At 56.9% G+C, this 23,380-nt stretch overlaps 1 protein-coding gene across 1 annotated transcript in view; it reads right to left on the bottom strand.

Moving 5' to 3' along the window:
* Positions 1-12: 12 nt before the first annotated feature.
* The window catches only part of STX1A (syntaxin 1A), a 97,310-nt gene continuing 73,942 nt past the window's right edge, over positions 13-23,380 (bottom strand). The window contains exons 6-10 of the mRNA XM_076354399.1: positions 16,648-16,756; positions 6,385-6,458; positions 5,916-6,053; positions 4,027-4,137; positions 13-3,338 (exon numbers count right to left, since the gene is read on the bottom strand). Coding sequence (XP_076210514.1) covers positions 3,261-3,338; positions 4,027-4,137; positions 5,916-6,053; positions 6,385-6,458; positions 16,648-16,756 — 510 coding nt within the window. The 3' untranslated portion in view covers positions 13-3,260. The remainder of the gene's footprint in view (positions 3,339-4,026; positions 4,138-5,915; positions 6,054-6,384; positions 6,459-16,647; positions 16,757-23,380) is intronic.

The raw sequence follows: 23,380 nt of genomic DNA on the forward strand, positions 1-23,380 counted from the left end.
GCCAGCCAGAGCTTTACAGTTACAAATGTTTATTCTACATAAAAATTCCACAAAATGGGAAGCTGTTTTGCACCCAAAGCTTTGGGAGAAGAAAGGGAGGCTAGCAGGGAGGGAAAGGGTGAAGGAGAAAAGAGGCAACATACAGTGTCATCCAGCCCAGTGAGACAGCAAGCCAGGGTCAAGATCCACATAGAAAACAAGGACACTTAGCTCACAGTACAGCAACAGTACAACTCCACGGGGGGCTCGGAAAGCCTTCAAGTACATTAATTACAAAAAAAACAATCCCCAGTTCGAGTGCAAGCTGTGCGTGCCCCACACTGCTCGTGGAATACTGCATCGACATGCTCCCAGCACTGGGAGGGCAGGTGGCACTTGGAACAGAGGTGGTGTAACCCAAAGGACAGGTGGTCTAAGGTTGGGGGCTGGAAAGAAAAAGTGAAATGTCTCTCCAAAGCACAACCACACTGTTGGTGATTTGGTCTGTACATGCAACGACAGGTAGGTAAAAAGGAACTGAACGGGGCTTCCCGTAGTGCAGGGGTAATTATTGCACCAAAACACCCTCCCCTCACAGCGAGGACAGTGTGAGCCTGCCTGTGGGGCAGCGATGGCAGCCTGCTCCTCTGCCTCCCTCGTGTCGGAGCCTGGGGCCACCGCCACCTGCAGGATCCCAGCAAAGTGCCAGTGGCAGAATCACTGACTGTGGCTCCATCCGACTCCTGCTGCTGGGGGGCTGCTGGCAGTGGTGGTACCAACAAGGAAGAAGCAAGTGCCAGAATCCCCCCAGTGCTGTTCTTGGCCTCGTGCCTTGACAGGGGTGGGTCACAGCCCTGATGTCATGTGAGCTTGTGCCACAAAAGCCGCTGCTTGGAAGAAAAAAAAGTCACCTTGTGCTAGCAGTGGGCATCGCTGCAGGGTGAGAGCCTGAGAGGAGTTTTTTTGCCTGCCTGCCCAGGAGCAGCCCTGCCAGCAGTGTTATTGCTTCCCGGAGGAGGGGGCCCAGCGCTCTTGCTGGCTCAGCAGAGCAGAGCGCAGACTGTGGTGGCAGGGAGCTGCACAGGGGCAGGAGCAGCAGGCACTCGTGCATCACCTCCAGCTCCCTTTCCTGTAGGCAGACACATCCCCACAGAGCTAGGACCCTGCCCACACCTGCCTCCTGCCCTGGAGGGGGTCTCCAGAGCCGGTCCCAGTGCCCCAAGCCCTTTTGCGCACGCAGGCTGGAGTGCTGTAGCTCACATCAGTCGTTGGACTGTGAAAGAAGCGGGCTCCGGTCTTGGATGTTCTTACGGCCGCACCCAGTGGGGGCTTGGGCTGGGCGGGGCAGGGGACCTGGGCTGGACACGTTTCCCAAGGGTGACTGAATGCAACCAGGGGCTGTATTGTGGGACCTCGGGTAACAATGGCAGGGAAAGAGCAGTGTCTGGGTTGCTGCTGGGCAGGGCTGCACCTGGGGAAGGCAGCGCCGTGTCTTGGCTACAGCCCGCTGCCTTTCACCCCGTGCCCACAGGCACCACACACGGGGCCAGTGCCTGTGCTACAGCACTCAGCCAGGGTGGAGGAGCATGGGGTTGGAGCAGCCCTGCCCTCGCCCCGATCAGAGCGGGGAGGTGATGCGCTACCTGCAGCTGCAGTACTTGCTGCCATCAAGTGCCCTTTTCCTGCTACCAGCATCTGGGCTCGTGTCCAGTCCCTGTCCCAGTCTTGTGGCCATGAGCTTGGCCTACCCTGCTCTGGGCTCCTCTGTAGTGCTTTGGCATGTGCATGGGCCAGCTGGAGCCCTGGAGTCTCCCGAGGAATGTGAGGGCAGAGCCCTGCCCTGAGCCTGAGGAAAATGGCCAGTAGCAACACAGGGCTCCTCCGAGCTGCCAGCAGGCTCAGGCCACGCCACACTGGCTGCATCCATGTAGTGGGCACGGAGGAGGGCACAGGGCATCCAGCTGCTCCCACAACATGCCACCAAGTGCGGGTGCCTCATTGGATGGCCCAGGGGATGAGCAGGCAGAAGGGCACTGCGTCAGGAGGAGGTGGCAGGGGCAGGCAGATACCAAGAGGTGGCAAAGAGATGGAAGGGGCAGTCAGGCACTGCCCTGCTCAGGAGCTGGTAGGATAGGGGAAGGAGGAAGGCTGCTGCTCCTACCTTGCAGGGGGGTGGATGCAACAAGGGCTGCTCCTGGGACCACGGCAGGAGAAAGCCCAACTGCCTCCAACCCCCAGCCATGGGTGCCTATGTGAAGAAGTGAGGCTGGAAGCAGCCCTGCTCCTAGGCAAGCACTGCTGGGGGCTGTGGGCATCAGAGCCAGCCCCAAACCCTGATGGCCAGAGCCCAGGCCTGGGGGCAGCGGGAGCCAGGGCCACCATGTACTGGGGCTGAGAACAGAACGATGAGGCTTTGGTGCAGGACGAGCGGCCAGTGAAACATGCTGGCCTAAGTACCCGTGCCCTCCTGCCCTGCCGGGCCAGCACCAGAGTGCAGCACAGGTCCTCAGCCTGTCCCCGTCCCCAAGCAACTGTGATGGTCCCAGGCAGCAGCTCCTCATCCCACACTGCTCCATCAGGCACCCACCGCCAGCAGCGGCACATCTAGCCCCTGGCACCCACACTGGGGCAAGGACTTGCCTAGGGAGGGGGCAGCCCTGCCATGGCAGAGCAGCAGGGATGGAGCCCCACAGCCGGGCACAGCCACAGGACAGGCAGGGACGGGGGAAGGCAGGGCCTGGCAGAGCGCACCCCTGGGGAAGGGCCCCGTGAGAGAAGCAGCCCAAGGAAAGGTGTTTGCAAGCACAGACTCGGCTGACAGACATGAGAGCTCTGGCTGGAGGTGATGGGGAAGCTGGGGGAGATCGACTGGGCACTGTGCTGTCGAGGACCCCTAACACCCTTTGTTGGTCCCTCCTCATCCTCAGCTGTCACTAACACAGGCTGCCCAGCACAGGAGGAGCAGCAGCACCCAAGGGCACCTCTGTCCCCACCTGGTCCCAGCCAGCCACCCAGGCTGGAGCAGTGATGAGAGCTCGGGTTCCCACCCAGGGTCCCCCTTGCACCCATCACCGTCCCCTGCACCCTGCCTGCGCCCCGGGGCCGGCGCTCCCTCCACACAGACGCACCGCACCGCACACACAGCGTCACAAACAACCATGCATTAGAAACTGAAATGCTGCTGGGAGGCTCCGGGGCTGCGTGGTTCGCTCCGGCGTGGCTGCGGCCCCATGGCACGCGCGGCTCCGTCCATCGCACACAAACAGTCCCGTGGGGTGAGTCTAGCCGAAAATGCCGCCGAAGGTGGAGGCAATGACGATACCCAGGATCACGCAGCAGATTATGATCATGATCTTCTTCTGCTCAGGTGTCCCAGCACCAGCAGGGAGAGAGGGGAGAGGGACTGTGAGTGTTGGGGGCAGGCTGGCCCCGAGAGCTGGGGGTTGCAACCTGCCCTGTTCCTGTTTGCCTGGCTCTGAGCAGCACTGTGGGAGCCAGAGCGGCTCCGGCAGCCCTGGGGCAGGGATGGGCACCCCAGCTCCCCCTTCAGCCCTGGGCTGGCAGAGCTGAGCTGGTGGCCCCTGGGTCCCCAAGCTGCCGAGCTGCTACAGGACCAGCTGTGGGGACTGGGACAGGCAGCTGGCAGTGCGCTCAGGGTCAGAGCTGGACCATGCCTTTTCTCTACTTTTTTTTTGGCAAGGGACATGGCTCTCACAGCTGGCCTGGCCCACAGGGTCCACTCTGTCCCTTTTCCTCCCCCCAAGCAGCACCCCTGCCCCACGGCTCGTCATCAGCGCTCACGCAGCTTGTGCCAGGGAGCTCTGCCTCAGCTGGTGCCACCAGCGGGGCCCGCGCTGCACCCAGTGGTGTGGGGTAAAGCAGTACCCAGGCACTCGTGAGGCTGCACCATACTGCCCGCTCCTCCGTGCAGGCAGTGGGGCAGGCAGGGGTGCCAGGCAGCGGTGCCAGGCAGGGGCCTGTCCCCGGGACGGAGGTGTCAGCAGTGTAGGCAGGGGAAGACAGGCCCCAGCCAGTGCCATGACTCACCCGTCTGGCTTTGCTCTGGTACTTCACCGCTTTTTTGGTGTCAGACACAGCCCGCTCCACGTAGTCCACCGAGTGTTCCACGTTGTACTCGATGCGATCAATCATCTCACCCTGCAGAGCGGGGACAGAGCCCACGCGCCCGCGCGCATGCAGACGTGAGCTCCTTCCTGCTCTGCTGCTCCCCAGCACCACAGAGATGTCACCCTGCCCACCAGCCCTGCACAGGAGAGAGAGGGACCATCAGTTACCTGCAGGCAGTGGGTGCCCTGGGGTACCCTGGAGTGAGGGGTCTGGGCCATGGGCTCTGTCCCAGAGAGCTGGGACCTCTGTGCACATCCCAGCAGGGAGGCAAGCAAGGGTGAGGGTCAAGGGGGTTCCCCAGCCTGGTCCTGGCCTAGTGGCCGCCCTGTCTGATATCTCAGGTGACATCAAAGCCACAACAGGATCTACACTGACACCGCGCTGCACGCTGCTGAAACCAGAGGCATGGCGGGGGGAGCAAGGACAGCACCAGCAGCACCACATGGGATGCTCACAAAGCCACGCACATGCAGGGACGACCGCTCTGATCCGCACGAGCGCCCTGCCAAGAGTGGAGGGCCCCGGAGCGAGGCTGGCGAGGCCGGACTGCCGGGCACTGCAGGGACTCCTGCCCCACTCTGCCCCTGGGGCTGCAGGGGTGGGCTGGGGATGTGGACTCCTGCAGACATGGGGACATGGACTGGGACAAGCTCCCCCGCCAGCCTGCCCACCTCCTTTGGCCCCCTCCTGACTGCACAGGGAAGCAGCCAGGTCCTGCAGTAGCTGGAGACAGTCTGACAGTTCATGTGACCGACAGGGTTGGCAGGGGTTGGGGGGGCTCAAAGCTCAGTGCCCTCCTGCACGGCACAGAGGGACTCAGGGAATCGGGGAGTCATCGCCAGCAGCTCTGCAATGTTCATTTCTCAGTTTAACACTGGAGAGCATGGGGAGGACGAGCCTTGCAAGCCCAGAGGTGCTCTGGTGTTACTCCCCACAAGCACTGACGCCCACCAGGCTCCCTGCTGCCCCTGTCGCATGTCCATGACATGCCAGCCTGGCTGCATTGCCTAAAGCTGCTGCTTCTCCTTCCCACCTGTGCTATGCCTGGGGCAGAGCAGGCAGCTGCCAGCACTGCTGCCAGCCTGGCACTCCTCTGCTCCTGGTGCGAGCAGCTTGGAGCCTCCCACCCCGCCAGGCAATACAGGGTGCTGTCACAGGCTAGCCCTTAGAGTGGGGCCGGGGCTCTGCGAATCCCCCACATCTGTCCCCAAGGCAGACAGGACGGCCACCCTCGCCCACCTGCCACGGACAGGCCCTGGCACCACACAAGAGCCACAGACATGCAGGGCGCAGCCATGCAGAGCGGAGCATGCAGCACTGGCAAGGGCTCGGCGGGGCTTTACCTGCCACTGACGGTCTCCTCAGGCCATGGCAGCATGGCGGGCAAGAAGAGGGGTGAGCAGAGACACCGGAGCACACGCCCGGCCGAAGGGCCAGATGCCGTGGGCTAGCGGCACAGCCAGGGGCAGCCTGGCAGGACCACCAAGGCTGACAGCACCCCAAGCTCACCCAACAGGGCCCAGTGCTCCAGGGTAGATGGAGACATCACCTGCGTGGCAGCCACCCGCTGCCCTCCTCCAGAGCCCATCACTGCACCTCCCGCCCCAGGCATGCAGCAGCCCCCGGCTCTGCTGGGTGGGTGGGTGCCTCTGGCCGTGGGGAGCCCAGCTCAGCCCCAGTGGGAGCCACGTCAGTCCCAGATGCAGTTTGTCCCCCTCAGCACCCACCCAGGCAGGGGACCACCGGCACCCCCGTCCCCCTCCAACCTCCCCAGGTGAGCTGGCCACTGGGCCGCGGTGTCTCCCTACCTGGCTCTCCACCAGCATGGCCATGTCCATGAACATGTCGTGTAGCTCTCGGATGCTGTTCTCCAGTTTGATGATCTCGCTGTGCCGTGTCTCAATCTCATTCAGTGCCTGCTTGGTGATGTTTGAATCCATAATGATCTGCAAGAAGACAGGGCCACTGAGCACCGTGCTCAGCTCCTCAGATGCCAGGATTAGGGGCACCAAAGCGGGAAGAGCAGCCCTCTGCCACCCCAGCCAGGCAGTTTGCAGCAAACCCCCACCCTCCAGCCAGGACGCAGCCCCTGCTCAGGCAGCATCCTCAGGCCAGACCTGAGCACCCAGGTCCCACCTCTTGCATGGGCTGTGCTCATCACTCCTGCACTGGAGCCACCGTGGCAGCATGTCCACCAGCCAACCTCCCCAGGACGAGGGGGCTGGCTTGGCTCTTGCCTGTGCCGGGCTTGGACCAGGGCTGACATGCAGTTCTTACCCCAGAGGAGAAGATGGCCGGGTTGCCGCTCTCCAGCATGTCCTCCAGCTCCTCACTGGTGGTGGTCCTGCCAGCTGCAAGTGACAAAACACGGGTCAGCTGTGAGCCCCCTGTCCCAGCCACGGGTCCCGCAGTCCTACTGGCTCTGCTGGCTCCATGGCATCTCCTGAGAGTGGAGTGGAGCAAATCTTCCAGCCCCGAGAGCGCACTGGGCGGTTCAAGGTGATGCCATCCCGCAGCCTGGCTCTGTGCCAGCCCTGCAACCCCTCTGTTTAAGGGGGTCAAGCTGCCAGCTTGGCCCAGCTCACCCAGGAAAGCCCGTCTGTCCTTCCTGGTCAAGCTGCCCATTCCTGCGGGGCAGGACTCCATCCTGGGACAGTTCAAGGCTACGAGGACACTGGGCTCATCAGGGCTCACTGGCCTGGCAGGCACTGCTGCAGGCGCTGGGCTGCCTGAGTTTTAGCCCTGCAGCTGCATAACAGAAACCAGGCTCCAGCCTTCCCCCTGCAACACAGCCCTCCTCCTTGGCCTCAGGGTGGTACCTTCAGCCCCACAGCTCCTTTGGGAGCAATTCACCCATTGTGCATGGTTGCCTTCCCCTCCCCATTGACATACTCCACACTGCTACAGAGGAGAGAGGTATTAATCACTCTGTGGGTTATACTGATCCTCCACCATTAATTGCAGCGTGTTCTTCAGGATAACAGCCAGGTAGGACCCGTGAAATTACAGTGCTAAACAGAGATGACGGTGTCAGGCAGGCTTTTGCTGGGGCTGCCCAGTGGGAGCGGGGAGGGGGAGTGGGAGCAGGTCACACCTGCAGAGAGGGCAGGAAACATCCCACCGCTGTGATCAGGAGCAAACAGGGGCAGACGGGCAGGAGCAGCTAATGAAGCAATTTTACCAAGCCTGATGAATCCAAAACCAGCAGAAGGGCAGGCAGAGAAGGGCTGGGGTCTGGTACAGTGCTCCACTGTGACATGCTGCCCGCAGGCTCTGTTGTCAGTGGTATCGAAAGGGACAATAACATCCTCCAGGATGAGTCCAGGGCACCTCTGACTGGGGGGGATTGGAGGAGATGTGGCAGAGCTCAGGGACAGCCCACAGGACAGTGTTCCCTGCTTCCAGCAGTACTGCACCTGGGGCTCAGACCAGGGAGGTGCCCAAAACCTTGAACCCAGTCCAGACCTTCACCACAAGTGTGTCAGTGCTCCAGGGAGCATCGCGGAGGGCCCTGACCACCCAGCCATGCCTGGCCACTCCCCCACAGGCCCAGTGCATACTCCCCTGCCTGGGGAGTTCCTGCAACAAGGACACCTCCACACTTCATTACACATTTCTTTCTTTGCAAGGTCCTGCACCTGGGTTGGGGCAATCCCCAGTACCAGCACAGACCGGGGGATGGATGGATGGATGGACGGATGGATGGATGGATGGACGGAGAGCAACCTGCGGAGAAGGACTGGGGGATGCTGGTGGGTGACAAATGGGACATGAGCCGGCAATGTGGGCTTGCAGCCCAGAAAGCCAAGCGTCTCCTGGGCTGCATCACCAACAGTGTGGCCAGCAGGTCGAGGGAGGGGATGCTCCCCCTCTGCTCCGCTCTCCTGAGACCCCCCCTGCAGCACTGCGTCCAGCTCTGGGGTCCCCAGCACAAGACAGACATGGACCTGGTACAGCGGGTCCAGAGGAGGCCGCCAAAATGGTCCGAGGGCTGGGACACCTCTGCTATGGAGAAAGGCTGAGAGAGTTGGGGTTGTGCAGCCTGGAGAAGAGAAGGCTCTGGGGAGACCTTACTGCGGCCGCTCAGCACTTAAAGGGGGCTCATAGGAAAGAGGGAGAGAGACTTTTGACCAGGGCCTGCAGCGACAGGACAAGGGGCAACGGTTTTAAACTGAACGAGGGTGGGGTTAGGCTGGATATAGGGAAGAAATGTTTTATGATGGGGGTGGTGAGACGCTGGCACAGGTTGCCCAGAGAAGCTGTGGATGCCCCATCCCTGGAAGTGTTCAAGGTCAGGTTGGACGGGGCTTTGGGCAACCTGATCTAGTGGCAGATGTCCCTGCCCCTGGCAGGGGGCTTGGACTGGATGATCTTTGAAGGTCCCTTCCAACCCAAACCACTCTGTGAGTCCATGATTCTCTTGCCCTGAGATGCAGAAATGAGAAACCACCTGGAGCTCCTGTGCTCTGTTCCTTGCTGGGGCCCCACACGCATGGGCGCTCTGAGTGTCCATGACGGGAAAGCGCGTTTCTGGTTTCACCTCACGAAAACGATGCCATATCAGCAGATATTGGTGGTGGTGGCAGCCAGGAACATGTGGGAGCCTGCAGGCTCTGGGCCTGCCACGTGGAGGTTGTTTGCTGTCTCCTGGCACCAGGAGGCTGCATGAAAGGAGAGGGAATAAACCCAACCGTGCACACCTGGCGAGCAGGAGACTCCAGTACAAAGGCTTTGTTATCTGCTAATGTTCATCAGCTCTGATTTCCCACCAGACCAACAGGGTTTACATCCATGGTTGGGCCAGGAATGTGCAGCCTCCTCATCAAAAGCAGGTAACAAAGCTTTCTGGATGCTTTCTGGGCCACGTGATAAACAGAGCACCAAGACCAGGAAGGGTAGCAGGGTGCAGAAACATGCTGGGGTCCCTTGCATACGCCATCTGGGACCTGGAGCTCTGGGGGGAGGCTGGAGGGCACACTCCAAGATGTGTAGTGGGCAGCTGCAATCGTTCCCCTGATCTGCCTCATGCCTGCACCTCCTCACCCGGCAGTGAGAGTGCTGCATGGCTCCTTGCTGCCCGCACCAGATTTGTTTCTCCTCCTGGGAGCACAGGCAAGGAGGCAAGGAAGCAAGGAGTAGGCTGAAGGGATGGCAGCTGAGGGGAGCAGCTCTCCCAAAGGCCTCCAAGGAGCAGGACTATCTAGAGGGCTGTGACATTGCCCCGAGCACAGGGGACAGAGCCTACATACAGGGTTGTGAAGGGGCCTGGCACCCAAGAGGTGACGTCTGAAGCCTGTGTCATCCCAGCTGCGTTGGGCAGGGCTGGATCCAGTGCAGCAGCTCCCCCAGCACCTGCAACAGGTTGTCCAGAGCAACCAGCAGAAACGGGACATTGCAGGAGAGAGCAGGAGCTGAGAGCTGCAGACTGGAGCTCATGGGACTTCTGAAAGCAACATGGAACTGTGATGGACAGGTGGCACAAGAGGAGGAGACATTTGCTGAGGTGTCTGAAAACCAGTTACAATTGGAAGAGAAATAGAAAATAAAAAAAGAACAAGAGAAAAAACAGTGGCCAGGAGAGAAAAATGGAAATTCCTTAAAACAAAATTTTTCTTTTATTGGTTTTCTTGAAATTAAATACTTCCTGCAAGTTAACTGCCCACGGCCAGGAAGGAATTCCTCTATTATTTATGTGACTAATATCTCATAATCTAAAAAGCTAATGGGATTTTTATTTTAATAACTGATAGGAACAGCTGAGTGACACTGAGAGCATGGCCCAGCTGGCTCTCGCAGCAGGGTTCCAGGGCACAGACCCTACAGGAGCCGGCACTGTTCCTAGCACACCCAGGACTGTCTGGCAGGAGCTTGGGACAGGCAGCCCAGGATGCATGGGAAGAGAGCAAAATGGGATGAGCTCGGTCCTGCTGTGTCCGGACACCAAACTTTCAAGGTAACGGGATGGCTCCTGGGCCACTGGTCCAGGTTACGGCAAGCTGTGGTGCTGCGTGGGAACTGGAGCACCGAGACCTCACTGAGACCAGGGAGAGCACCAGGGCAGCGTCGCCAAGTCTCCCGGCCTTGGGCTCTCCCAGCAGCAGTTTCTACTGCTGTAACTCTTGGGGGACAAGCAAGTTGCCTTCGACAGACACGAGGAGCCTCAAATGAGCCTGCTCCCCTCCTGTGGTACCGGGGGCTGGAGGGAGGGACTTAGCTGAGTGGCTCAGCAGGGAGCCCAAACCCACAGCTCATCGCTTCTCCTCTGCAAATGGTGTACATCTTCAAATCCATCTGTGTACTGCAAGGAGACCAAATAATGAACAGAACAGACCTTAAGAACATCTTTAAAAAGTACAATGAAGTTTATAAAAAGGAAGAAAAGGGACTTGCCCAATGCAGCAGAGACATGATCCACGTGTGTGACATTAGCACCAAGAACCAGAGAGGGAGAGGAGCCGCAACCTCCTCCTCCGTGCTTGGTCTGCAGCCCCAAAGAGAAGCAGCCAGAGCCAGGCAACACGGACCCCTGCCCCACAGCCGAAGCCGTCCCTTCGCACAGCAGGAATGGGGATCCTCTGGGGTTGGAGGGGAAGCCAGGAGCCAGTGTGGCCCTAGCACATGCAGGGCCCTCACCAAGCCAGCACCCATCCCACAGCATGTGAGCAGGGTGCTGAGAATGGTGTCCAGCAGCAGGGCCAGACAACACAAGCTGTGAAATCAGGTCTGGGGTAGCTCCAAAGAGTCACAACAGGAGATGGGGCTGGAGACAGGACTGGAGACAAAGCTACAACACAGGGCCGGGGTCCTTCCAGGAGACATGGCCAGAAAAGGACTGGGGACACGGGAACAGGTTGCCCAAAGAAGCTGTGGATGCCCCATCCCTGGAAGTGTTCAAGGTCAGGTTCGACGGGGCTTTGAGCAACCTGATCTAGTGGCAGATGTCCTTGCCCCTGGTGGGGGGGTTGGACTGGATGATCTTTGAAGGTCCCTTCCAACCCCAGCCACTCCACGAGTCCATGACCCTATGAAATGACTACAACAAAGATCCAAAGTCCCAGGAGACAGGGCTGGAGATAAGCTATCTTGAACATAGACCTGAGCCCACCCCAGGAGCAAGGCCAGAGTCAAGGCTAAAGACAGGTACCTCTGCAGCATGGCTCAGATATGGACTGGGTGGCCCAGGCCTGATCTTACACAGCTACTGGACCCACGGGCAGAGGTAGAAGTCCTGTGTGAGGATGGTCTGGACAACTAAGACCTGTTAGTGCCCCCAAAGCCCTTAGAAGCTGCTGTTTTGCAGCAAGAGAACAACCTGACCCTTGTCTGTAACCTGTGTGAGCTCAGTGCAGCCTGCTCATAGCTGCAAGTGAGGGCTGAGCTCTGCCATTTGCGTGCTCGTGGGTCTAAGGAGCTGCATAATGCCAACGTATCCTTGGGCTGATCACCCTTCCCACCTTTCCCAGCTCTAGGAAGGGTCCACAGCCCATTTCCAGCCACCGTTACGTGTTCTAGGATGACAGAGCATCACTTCCACCAAGGGTGACCCGCGACACCTACCTGCCAGCTCTTCCTGCCTGTTGGCTCCTCGCTCTCAGCTGAAACTGCCCTGGTTCCAGGAAGGGAGAACAAGGGCTTGAACAGCACAAATTTACACACCCTCCTGTTGACTGTGCTCAACTCCAAGCAGTCACTGGCACAGTGACAAGGAGGAGCGTGCCAGGCGCAGTGCATCAAGGGCTACTTGCTCTGCCCCATTCAAGCCCTAGAGACAGCCCCGAGGGCAAACAGTGGGATCAGCTCCAGGAGATGCCACGTCTCTTCCAGGCAGAGGTGGGATGAGATGCAGGATACACATTCTCATCCCGGCTCTCACCACCTCCTCGCTGCCCCGTTCCCCTGTTGCAGAGCACAGGGCCGGTAAAAGCTGCGGCAAGGCGAAGGATGAGAGCAAAGACATCACATGGATTAACAACTGGCCAGCCAGTGCAGGCTTGGCCAAAGGCCATAGCTGGTCAGGAAGAGCTTGCTTTAATGCTGAGCCAAAGCACGAGGTCTGGAGGCTGCATCTTGCCCACGCCATCCAGCACAACACTTGCCAAAGCCATATAACCAACCTGCAGGACCCCAGAGGACTTCCCAGGGAGTCCACCGCCTTCTGGCTAGGTTTCCTGGTTTGGAAAGGCTGTCATTAGCTCCTCAACAGCAATAAAATCAGATGAAAGTGTGCTAGATACTTGGTTGATCTGCTGCCCACATCACCACAGAGCTACTGCACAGCCACAAATGCGAATGAAAGGACTGAGTGAAAGCAAGGTGCCCACAAAGGGAGAAGAGCCTGGGGGAAAACCCCTGCCCTGAAACTTGGCAAAACACTGGAAAATCATGAGAACTGGACCTCTGTCTCCCAGAGAGCTCCAGAGTACATTTGCCTCTTACTTGGCATCTCTAGAAATTAAAGTTTCCTGGGGAGAAGAAGCTCTGCCAATGAGCAAAGCAGCACAGAGCATCGTTGGGAGCTGCAGCACAGAGGGAGAAGCAAACTCAGCCCTGAGCTGGCAAGGAGAGAATGGCAAGAGATGATGCACAGGTCATAGTGCAGCAGGGCCATCAGAAGCTCTGGGACAGGCAGAGACATGAAGCCACCGAGGAGACTTTCCACCTCAAGGCCACTGCACAGTCCTTGGCCCTGCAATGCCCAGCTGGATGGAGTGACCGTCCCCATCGACCAGCTCCCAGGGGATGAGGCAGGAGCAGCTCCATCAGGGCACGCAGGACCCTGGGGAAGCTCCCAGGGAAGCCTCCGGTGCCACAGCTCAAACCTATCACACAGCTGACACCGAACGCCAGTTTGCCCAATTCTGCATGCCAGACGCTCTATAAATAGGGAAGACTTCAGGCACCTCGGGGCTGCAGAAGTCAAACATGCCATGGCTGAATTAACTGTAACGGCTCAGCTGTGCTCCTTCGGCTCGCAGCATCCCTCCTCCCAGCGGCAGGGCTGCACAAGCACCCACAGAGCAACAGCTAGGGCTCAGGTTGGAAACACCGAGGACAACGCACCTTCCCAAAGCTGGGATCCTCTGTTTGGATCTGGCTTTCAAGCTCTCATTAGATACAAATCCGTACAACTCATGGAGAGATGGATAACGCTGCCCCGTCCACCCGTGCCTGTAGAGGTAACGGGTATGAGTGACCCAACCCATTTGGCTGTCCCCCAGCTCAGACAGGTCTAGCACTGCCTGCGGTGGTGTCGGGATGAGCAGACTTCAGCTATAAAAGCCTGCCCAGCACGTCACAAACTGCCACCCGCCTCCCTGTCCCCAGAGGACCCCTTCTGCTCAGAAGGGGGGGGCTGCAAGGGCCAACTTCCAGCGCTGTGCAGGCATTTTCACCCAATGAGACATATTTAGATCAGATAAATCCCGTGGTCATTCCTGAGATGAAAGTGTCACAGGAGTCCTAAATAAGCCCGTCTCCGCACTGGGGGCTCTGGGACTACCCAGGGCTGCCCGGAGGAGCCGCCAGGGCCGGAGCAGCCCCCAGACTCTCCTGGCTCAAGGGGAGCTTGGAATGCATCCGCAGCTTGCCTTTCTGCACATCAATTAACCTGGTCTTGCACAGTGGGGCGGGGGCTGATTAATTCTCGCAGTGCCTTTGGAGATGGCAGGTGCTTTATTTTTGGCTCCTCGGTCTTGCACGTAACAAAACTGTTCATAAAACAAGCAGCGTCTGTGTAGCACCTCCATGGCTTCAAAGCTGCACACCCACCACAGAAAGCTCCTCCAAGCCTCAAATCCAGTTTCTCTGGGAGCAAAACCTAATTAGATTTAAGATGTCATTTCTCATAACGGACAAAACAGAGGAAAAAAATGAAGGAGTGACACCTCCCACTGCAGGCAGCACGGAGGCTTGTGCCTGGGGAGCACGGCTGCCAGCAGCATACACAGGGACACCGTTGGGGGGAGGCACAGTCCAGCCAGAGGACAGCCACCGAGCATCTGTCCTGCCGTGATCAACCCCAGGACACAGCGCATCCTGCGATCCCTCCATGGTATCTGCAGTCTTGGTGTGTTTGGGAGCAGAGCGAGTGAGTAGCGGGGGGGGGGTGAGGGCAACGATTAAGGCTGGGGCAGAAGCAGTGGGAGAGGAGAGGACATCCACTTCATCACATCAGACAGGCTCCCGGGCTCAGCGTGTGCCGGACGGGCAGGGGTGACAGTGAGGGTCACTGAGGCACAACCTCTGGCACACACAGACACGGCAGAGCCTACACAAAGAGAAGGAGCAGATCCTGAGAGGGCTGTGGAGAGCCACAGGGGATGGCTATGGCCCAGGGCAGTGAATCTACATCACCATTTCTTCTGCAACTGTCCCACTTCCAGAGCAAGAAGCAGACACGGTTAGGACGGAGAAGCTCGCCAGGTGCTGAGTAGCCTCCCCAGAGCAGCTGAGAAGTCCCTGCTCTCATACTTTCAAAACCCAAATGATTTACTGGCTTCGCTGTCAGAGCTCCTGGCACTTTCTATCTTTGGATTCATCAGCTGAAAACGAGAGCTGAGGCTTTTGAAGAGCTTTGTGCAGTCACCACATCCCAGCTGAGCTCCGTTCAAAAGAGCCTGTTCAAGAGCCCCCGGAGCAGCAGGGACTGAAAGTGCTGGCTGGGACACCCCAGGACAAGCAGAGCCCTCTGCCCAGGAAGCACTCCTGATAAAACCTCAATAAGCTTGTTGCTTTTGATGAGCCTTTTTGCCAGAAGAGATTTTTCCACTGTCCTGACAGAGGAACCCAGCTTTTGGAAAGGACTATGCACGGGATTGTGTACCTTCCCAGCACAGACCCCATCCTGCATCTGCATCTGCTCCACACCTCCACCCCAAAGGGAAAGCAGGTCCCTCACCGTCATTAACTAGGACACCTCCTCTGCACCCAACCACTGCGCCACAGTGAATCCTGAGCAGCGTTTTCCTTGTGCCCCATCAATGCTCTGTCGGGCACTGACAGGCCGGCAGGATGGACAGAGCAAAGACAAGTATAATTTAATGTATCTGCATAATTTAAGCAATGTGGCAGAGTCCTTCCAAAATCTGGGAGTAGAAAAACAAGAGGAAGGTTTCTTTCAGGTCTGCAGACAATTAAGGACCTGGCTAAGTCCTTTCAAATATTCTCCTCTCTTAGAAGGGAGGCATAGGGATACCTTAAATTCCTGTTTACATTACAAGCCACCCCTGTGGCTGGGTATCACCTACAGAATGACATTAGCTGACAAATGAGTCAGCTGGAGTAGTGACACACTCATCATCCTGCTTTACATTAAACGTCAAGCTCTTGTTGAGTCTCATGTCAGTCAACCTTTCCATTCAGCCAGTGTGAAACATTTCTATTATTATTATACATCATAAAGACTAATATTAACAGAGGAAAGGCTTGCACAGCCAAGTCTTCTTCCAGCCCTCCACAGAAACTGCCATACCCCACTAGCACCCAGATTCCCAGGCATCTGCAGCTCATGAAGGACATTCCCACAGGACACCATTCTGACTGAAAGATCTCCTACCTTATTATTCACCCTGAGTTGTGAAAGGGAAGAACACCCATTTGTTTGTGAGAAAAAAAAACTGGACTAGGCTTCAGACTCTTTCCTTTTGAGCACAAAAACCCATGACACCTCTCTGACTATGAGATTATTTGCAAAAATCTCTTTTAATCTCTGCTTGCCCTGACTTCTCCCTTGCTTGCTTATTCCCCTAATTACAGTGGTGGTATGGTTCTTCTTTGCTGGGAGATGACCATGTTTCTCTAAAACTACCCAGGTATCACCAATTTCCCAGAAGAACCACCAGGAGAGCAGGTTTTGTGGACAGGCAGGACCAGACTTCTCCTAAGTGATGGGCTCTGGATGATGCAGGGGGATCTTAGTGCCACAGTGGTGACAGCCTCAGAGGTGTCACCTGGGGCCCACCTTTGGCCAGAAGACACCACTACTGCTGCTAAGAGCCATCACAGTCCTGGGTCCAGGGAGATGCCTGGGGCAGGCACTGAGGCTTGTGCTCCTCCTGTGGCAAGGGAAACCGCTGGGAGCAGCGAGTGCCCCCATCTCAAGAGCTCACTTCTCTGGTTTTGTATTTAGTTCAGTTCTCCCACAATGAAAAGCGCCCAGTGGAAAGGCAAGGCAACACACGGGAGTCAGGAATTCCCACTAGCTTCTTTGAACTCAAAATTAGCTGCAAACAAGGAAGAAACTTCTCTCTCTCTGCTCCCTGCACTCTCTACGCAGCATTTAAGAAAACCTGAGGGAAGTTTTTGTGCTTTGCTGGAGCAGTTTGACACCGAAATGCAAGGTACCACCACTTGTCTATCCCCCAGCAGGAGCCGTGTCCCGATTGCTCCCACAGGTGTGTGCACAGCCCCCGTGCACCCCCAGATTTTCACGAGGGAGCTCTGCACAGCTGCGGGAGCAGCTCTGATCTGGCGAGAGCCGGTGCAGGATGCGGCCCCACGGCGCGCACAGCCCAGCTGCGTTCCCTCTCCGGGTTTACTCACTGATCTCCAGCTGCCTCTGAATCCTGCCCTTGCAGCGCTCCCGGTAGTCGGTCTGCGTGGCGTTGTACTCGGACATCACCTCCACAAACTTGCGCGACAGCGTTGAGTGCTGCAGAGGGGAGATGAGAGAGCGGGGGTGAGTGTCCCGCGGGAGGGAGAGACCTGCCACCCCCGAGTTGGGGGAAGGCTCAGCCCTGAGCACCCCCTGCACCTCTAGCAGCCCAAAAAGCATTTCTAGCCCAAAAGCTGCTCTGAGGAGTGTGATGAAGTGCAAGGGGAGCAGGTGACAGCAGGAGACACGGCCCCCATGGGGTGATCCACGCACACCCCTCATCCAAGCCCAGCCCAAGCATAGCCTTCAGCCCCCAGAGGACACCCTGGGGTGGCAGCAGACCTGTGGGTCATGACTGGCAGCACCCTCCTGCATCACACCACAGCTTGTGCCCAAGCAGCCCAGAGCTGAGGCCACAACAGTGCCCTGCACCAAGCCCTGCCTGCCTCTGCCATGCTGCCACGATGTGCCGGACCTGGCACGGGTGCAGGATGGACCCGCAGTGGTCACTTTGCAGTGCTGGAGCTGGGCAGGAAGGCCCCAGGGGGACGCCGCACCCTGAGCCATCAAACCTCCTCCCTTGCTGGGAGCGTGGGCACAGCTGGCGGGGCAGCCCAGGGGGGCAGGGGATGTCCAGGATTGTCCCCGCTCCAGAAGCACGGTCCCGCTTTTCCTTCCCACACGAGAGGGCTCCCCCGAGCACTAGCCCCACGGGACGCAGGGGATGACTGCCTGCCCTAAATCGAGAGGCTGCCTGCAGAGCTGCCAGCCCAGGGCAGATGGTGTGGCGGAGCTGTCAGCCCCCCCACACAGAGCACCCTCATCTTATTAGGCTGCTTTCTGTTCTCCAGGAAACGTGCCAGAAAACCTTTGAATTACACCTGTCCAGCTGAACACACTGACCCCCCCCAGTGCTGGCTGCTGCCCCTGAGGGGGAAGCTCACCCCCACGTGAGCACCCACACTGGGGCCTGACCTGCTGTGTGATGTAGCTGCCAGGCTGAGCACAGCAAACAGCCCTGAAGATGTTCCAGGAAGGTCAGGACAGAGCATCACGTGCATCTTCCATCCAAATGCTTGTATCTCTTGAATGAACCCTTTCCCCAATATGCCAGAAATTGAGTTTCATAGGATCAGGGACTCACAGATCGGTTTGGGTTGGAAGGGACCTTCAAAGATCATCCAGGCCAACCCCCCACTGCCACGGACAGGGACATCTTCCAATAGATCAGGTTGCCAGAACGTAAAAGCCTTTGGACTGCTCTTGGGGTTGTGGAAGGGTTCGTTTGGAGGTAGTTTTGCTTGCAATTAAAAAAAGGGATGCATTTCCCTCGTCTTGTTCTTGGGAGCAGCTGGGTTGTTTATAAAGGCACAGAAAAAAGCACCCTGCAGCTGGGAGCTTCACTCTGACCGATGGCACTTGCATAACATGAAGAACCGCCAGCAATGGGACATGGGACTTGGCTATGCCCACTGAGTGGGGCTGGAGCAGCAGCTCTGCCGGTGCCGGCTGCCCTCACACCACTCTGAGCTCCTCACCCTCCATGGCTGTAGGCAGCAGCCATTCCCTGCAGCATGCTCCCCTCCTGTCCACTGAACCACGCAGGAAGGGCTGGCAAGGGGGTGTTGCGGGTCGCCCTTGGTGGGAGTGAAGCTCTGTCATGCTAAAACACGTAATGGTGGCTGGAAATGGGCTATGGACCCTTCCCGGAGCTGGGGAAGGTGGGGAGGGTGATTGACCCAAGGGGACATTGGCATTATGCAGCTCCTTATACCTGTGAGCTCAGATGGGAGAGCTCACCCCTCACCTGCAGCTATGAGCTCACATGGGGATACAGACAGGGGTCAGGTTGTTCTCTTGCTGCAAAGCAACAGCTTCTCAGGGCTTTAGGGGTACTCTTATCACAGAATCATGAACTCACAGAGTGGTTTGGGTTGGAAGGGACCTTCAAAGGTCATCCAGTCCAAACCCCCCTGCCAGGGGCAGGGACATCTGCCACTAGATCAGGTTGCTCAAAGCCCCGTCCAACCTGACCTTGAACACTTCCAGGGATGGGGCATCCACAGCTTCTCTGGGCAACCTGTGCCAGTGTCTCACCACCCTCATCATAAAACATTTCTTTCTTATGTCCAGGCTAACCCCACCCTCGTTCAGTTTAAAACCGTTGCCCCTTGTCCTGTCGCTGCAGGCCCTGGTCAAGAGCCTCTCTCCCTCTTTCCTATGAGCCCCCTTTAAGCGCTGAGCGGCCGCAGTAAGGTCTCCCCAGAGCCTTCTCTTCTCCAGGCTGCACAACCCCAACTCTCTCAGCCTTTCTCCATAGCAGAGGTGTCCCAGCCCTCGGACCATTTTGGTGGCCTCCTCTGGACCCGCTGTACCAGGTCCATGTCTGTCTTGTGCTGGGGACCCCAGAGCTGGACGCAGTGCTGCAGGGGGGGTCTCAGGAGAGCGGAGCAGAGGGGGAGCATCCCCTCCCTCGACCTGCTGGCCACACTGTTGGTGATGCAGCCCAGGAGACGCTTGGCTTTCTGGGCTGCAAGCCCACATTGCCGGCTCATGTCCCATTTGTCACCCACCAGTATCCCCAAGCCCTTCTTCGCAGTGCTGAAAGCCTCCCTTTCCAGAGAAGGCAAGTCTGGTGCATGAGTCTCAAGCGAAGCCAAATCCGATACTGCGTCAAGCAAGAAATGCTTGTGCGCTTCTTCAACCGTGCGGCAGAAGCAACAGCACGTGACTGATGGGCCACATCTCACACACCTGTCCTGGGCACTCAGCATCACTCTTGCATGCAACAGCCACCTGCAAGGGGGGACCAGCCGACAGTACTGCCGCAGGGGGAAGAAGGGTGCGTTACCCAACCTCACCCCGTGGACTACTCGTGCAGCCCAACCCGGGGAGTGGGGAGCAACAGGAGATATGGAGAAATGGTGGAAGGTGAAAGAAGAGGAGGCAATGGAAAAGGGATAGGAAAAAAGAATACTCTGAAAGGATCAGAAAGAAGTTACGGAGAGACTGACACGATGAAGAAACTCCCAGTGAGTGCTTCCCCTGGGATTTTCAGGTCCACCAGCACGGCCTGAGCTCACCCTTGGTTCCAGCTCACAGAGAGCTGAACCGAAGGGCTGTACCCAGCCCTGCTGAGCTGGAGCAGCTCTCAAAGCCTCTATGCCGGGGGGGACCGGTGCAAGGCAACCGGTCAGATGTGCCTGGGTGCACACTGGTCACACTGGGTGCACACTGGTCACACTGGATGCACACTGGTCTCTGCAGGGTGCACACTGGTCTCTGGGGTGCACACTGGTCACACTGGGTGCACACTGGTCTCTGCAGGGTCAGATGTGCCTGGTGCACACTGGCGCTCAGACACTCCTACCGGGTGTTGGTACACCCAGAGCAGCCCCAGCCAACACATCCCTACCTCCAGGAGACAGCACTGGAGACATCTTGAAGATATACTTGCATTTGCTTTGCAGCTATTCTAAGCAAGCAGCAGCTTAGTATTTATGGCAGAGTCTCAGACAGCTCATCTTATTCCTCCTCTGCTGGCGAACCTCACATGAAACCCCCCGGCAGCTTCAGCTTCAGCAGGCAGCCTCTGCTTGAGAGGTGCCCAGCCCAAAGCAAGGTCAAAACAGCTCCTGAGCATCCGGCAAAGACATGATGTGCCATCCAAGCGACTCTTCTTCTGCCTTTTCAAAATTGTTTTCCTAAAATCCGGTTCATTCTCATTCAGCTGAAAAGTATCAACATATGTTGATCTGCAGCCAAATATAGCCTGGGTGTTGAATGACACCCCTTTCTGCTAATCAGTATACCACACCATACCTCTTTTACTTAAGAAGTTATTTAACTTAGTGTTTATTTTGTCAGATTGTTATTTTATGTTCCCACGGGCATCCCACATGTCTACAAAATGCATTTAGTTTTTGAAGGAACACGGAGTTTCATGCAAAATGGGCTGGAAAAAGCATTTTAAATGGCTTTCAGTCATTAAATAAAACTACCTGAATATTCAGAGTAAATAAAAAGCATATCAAAATGTACCTTGCGGTTGAAAGAAACTCATTAAACAGAAAATATTAACTAAAGTTAGGAAATGGGGTTGTTTCACCCAGGGCCAGCAACTCTTCACTGCCCAAACATGGGGAAAGCAGCCCAATTTGCTGAACCACCAAGCTGGATTTCCAAAGAGCTCACATAGTTCTGGGTACCCACAGGGGGCTTTGAAACCCCCACAAAGCATACACTGAAACCTGGGACCTTGGCCTTCAATGTTTTTAATTAAGAGAAAGACATTTCTGAAGTGCTCATCCCGTGGGAGAGCCCGGGGGGGGGATGCCAGCCTTCCTCCTGAGCCCGTCGGGGTTAGAGGGGGAGCAGAGATCCCACTCCTGAGTTTCCACCGGCTGGGTTTGTTTCAGTGTTCGAACTAGTCCAAGCGAGGTGAATATTTCCACCGCAGCGGCTAGATAAACCAAGCCCAAAAGCAACTAGAGCAAAAGCTATTCTGAATAACAAGGACTGAAAGTACTGACATTTGGAAGAATGTAAATAGCAGCTTTTGCTTTGTTACGAACTCAGAATTTGATACTTATAGAAACATGGAAAATACTGTTGAGACATCTGGGAACCCTGCACCACTGGCAGGTTTCTAGGCTGGGGATGCCCTTGGGAGCTGCGACCCCAAAGCCTCCTGTATCTTTCTGCTGCTGGTGAGCTGACCAAGGTAGGGTTATTCAAACTGCTGCTGTGAAATGGGGACAGAGTGGTTTTAATGTAACGAATTTAGAACATGAAAACACTTTTCCGGGGTGCAGAAGCAGTCCAGGAGCCAGGCTGCCCCTGGGACCAGTTTGCTGCGGGCTCGTGGAGTTTGGGACAGCCACTGAGGGCTCCCACGGAAGAGGCCAGCACCGTTGGCTGCCCCAGGACCATGGCCGGAGGACCAGCCCTGCCCGATGTGCTGGGGCACGTGCTCACACGAGCCTCCCTGCCTTGTGGGCTCCAACACAGCCCAGCCAGCTGGCCCGGGGTAAGACAAAGCCATTCCTATGAAAGGTCCAGGTCTGATGAGGCTCTTCTGGCTGGAGATGACAACAGCAAAGCCAGAATAAAAGTCCATAATCTTAATGCTCAGTTACTCCTAATTTACATGTTAACAAGGGGGTAATCGGCTCCTTATTCCTCCTTTTACTCAGTGATTTGCTCACAGCAAAGTCCATACAAACTAGTGAAGCCCTTGTTGCAGAAATACCTACACAAGGACCACGCTTAAAGTACCAGGCATATCTAAATCAGCTCTCCAGTTCAACTCATCCCAAATCCCACGCGCAAATGTAGGAAGGGAGGTGGGAGCGGGACCGGGCTCTGGGGGAACACAGACACATTGCCCAAGCACCCAGGGAGGAGCTGGGAGAGCCAGAGCTCAACTGGAGCGGTGTGAGGGGGGTGCGGGGCAGCAGGATGGGCTGCCCTAAGTATCAAAGAGCTTAAGGAAGGCTAAGGAAGCTGTGGTCCCACGGCTCAGAGGGGCAGAAGCTCTAGTGACCAGGGGCATGGCAAAGTCTAAGGTTTCCATTTCTTCTTTTGTCTTGGTGATCACTGGTAAGGTCTGTCCATGGCCTCCCAGTGCCCTCTGAGCAGAGGCCGGTGGCATGAAACACTACCCATGGAGAGGGATGTAGACTTTGGGCGTGCTTAAGTGAACTGGAAATACACAGAAATTCACACACAGAATACACAGGACCAGGCGGGATGTATCTGACCATGCTGACGGAGCTGGCCAATGTCACTGCAAAGGGCCTCTCCATCATCTTCCAAAGATGGTGATGATCATGGGTGGTTCCAGAGGACTGGCAAAAAAAGGCAAACGCCACACATCTTCTGGGAGGAGGATCTGGGGAAGCGCTCAGCCTCCCCTCAGTCACTGGGAAGGTCATTCAGTAAATCCTCCCAGAAGGACAAGAAGGTAATTGGAAGCAGCCAGCGTGGATTTACCGAGGGCAAATCATGCTGTGCCATCCTGATGGCCTTCTCTGATGAGATGACTAGCTGTGTAGATAAGAGGAGAGCAGGGAATGGTGCACACCCTGAGTTTAAGGCCTTTGACACAGACCCCCACAGTATCCTTATAGCCATTTTGATAGGACAGAGGTTGGATAAGGTTAGTGGAAAATTGTCTGGGCTGCCAGGTTGTGATCAGCGATACAAATTCCAACCAGTGGCCAGTTCCTAACGGTAATCCCTCCATGAGCATTGCTGGGTCTGAAAATACAATTAAACACCTTCGTCGGTAACCTGGGACAGTGGAGCGGAGTGCACTTTCAGCAGGTTTGCAGAAGACACCAAACTGGGGAGAGCGACAGATGATAGGGCTGGTATTCAGAGATACCTCAACAGTCTGGAGAAAGGGGCTGACAGGAACCCCAGGAAGCTCAAAGGCAAATGCAGCGTCCTGTGTTGGGGACGGGATGCACGTTGCAGGACAGGCTGGGGGCCAGCTGGCCAGAAAGCACCTAGAGCTCCCGGAGTCCTCATGGACATCAGGGCTGCCCAGGAGCCAGCAGTGAAGGTGAAACTCATCACGGGCTGGGTGAGCAGGAGGACAGCCAGCAGGGCGAGGACAGGGATTGTTCACTTCCACCTAGCGCTTGTGAGACCACAACTAAAGTGCTGTGTTTTGCT

Source organism: Aptenodytes patagonicus, chromosome 17 (genome assembly GCF_965638725.1).
Source record: "Aptenodytes patagonicus chromosome 17, bAptPat1.pri.cur, whole genome shotgun sequence".
NCBI classification, from domain to species: Eukaryota; Metazoa; Chordata; class Aves; order Sphenisciformes; family Spheniscidae; genus Aptenodytes; species Aptenodytes patagonicus.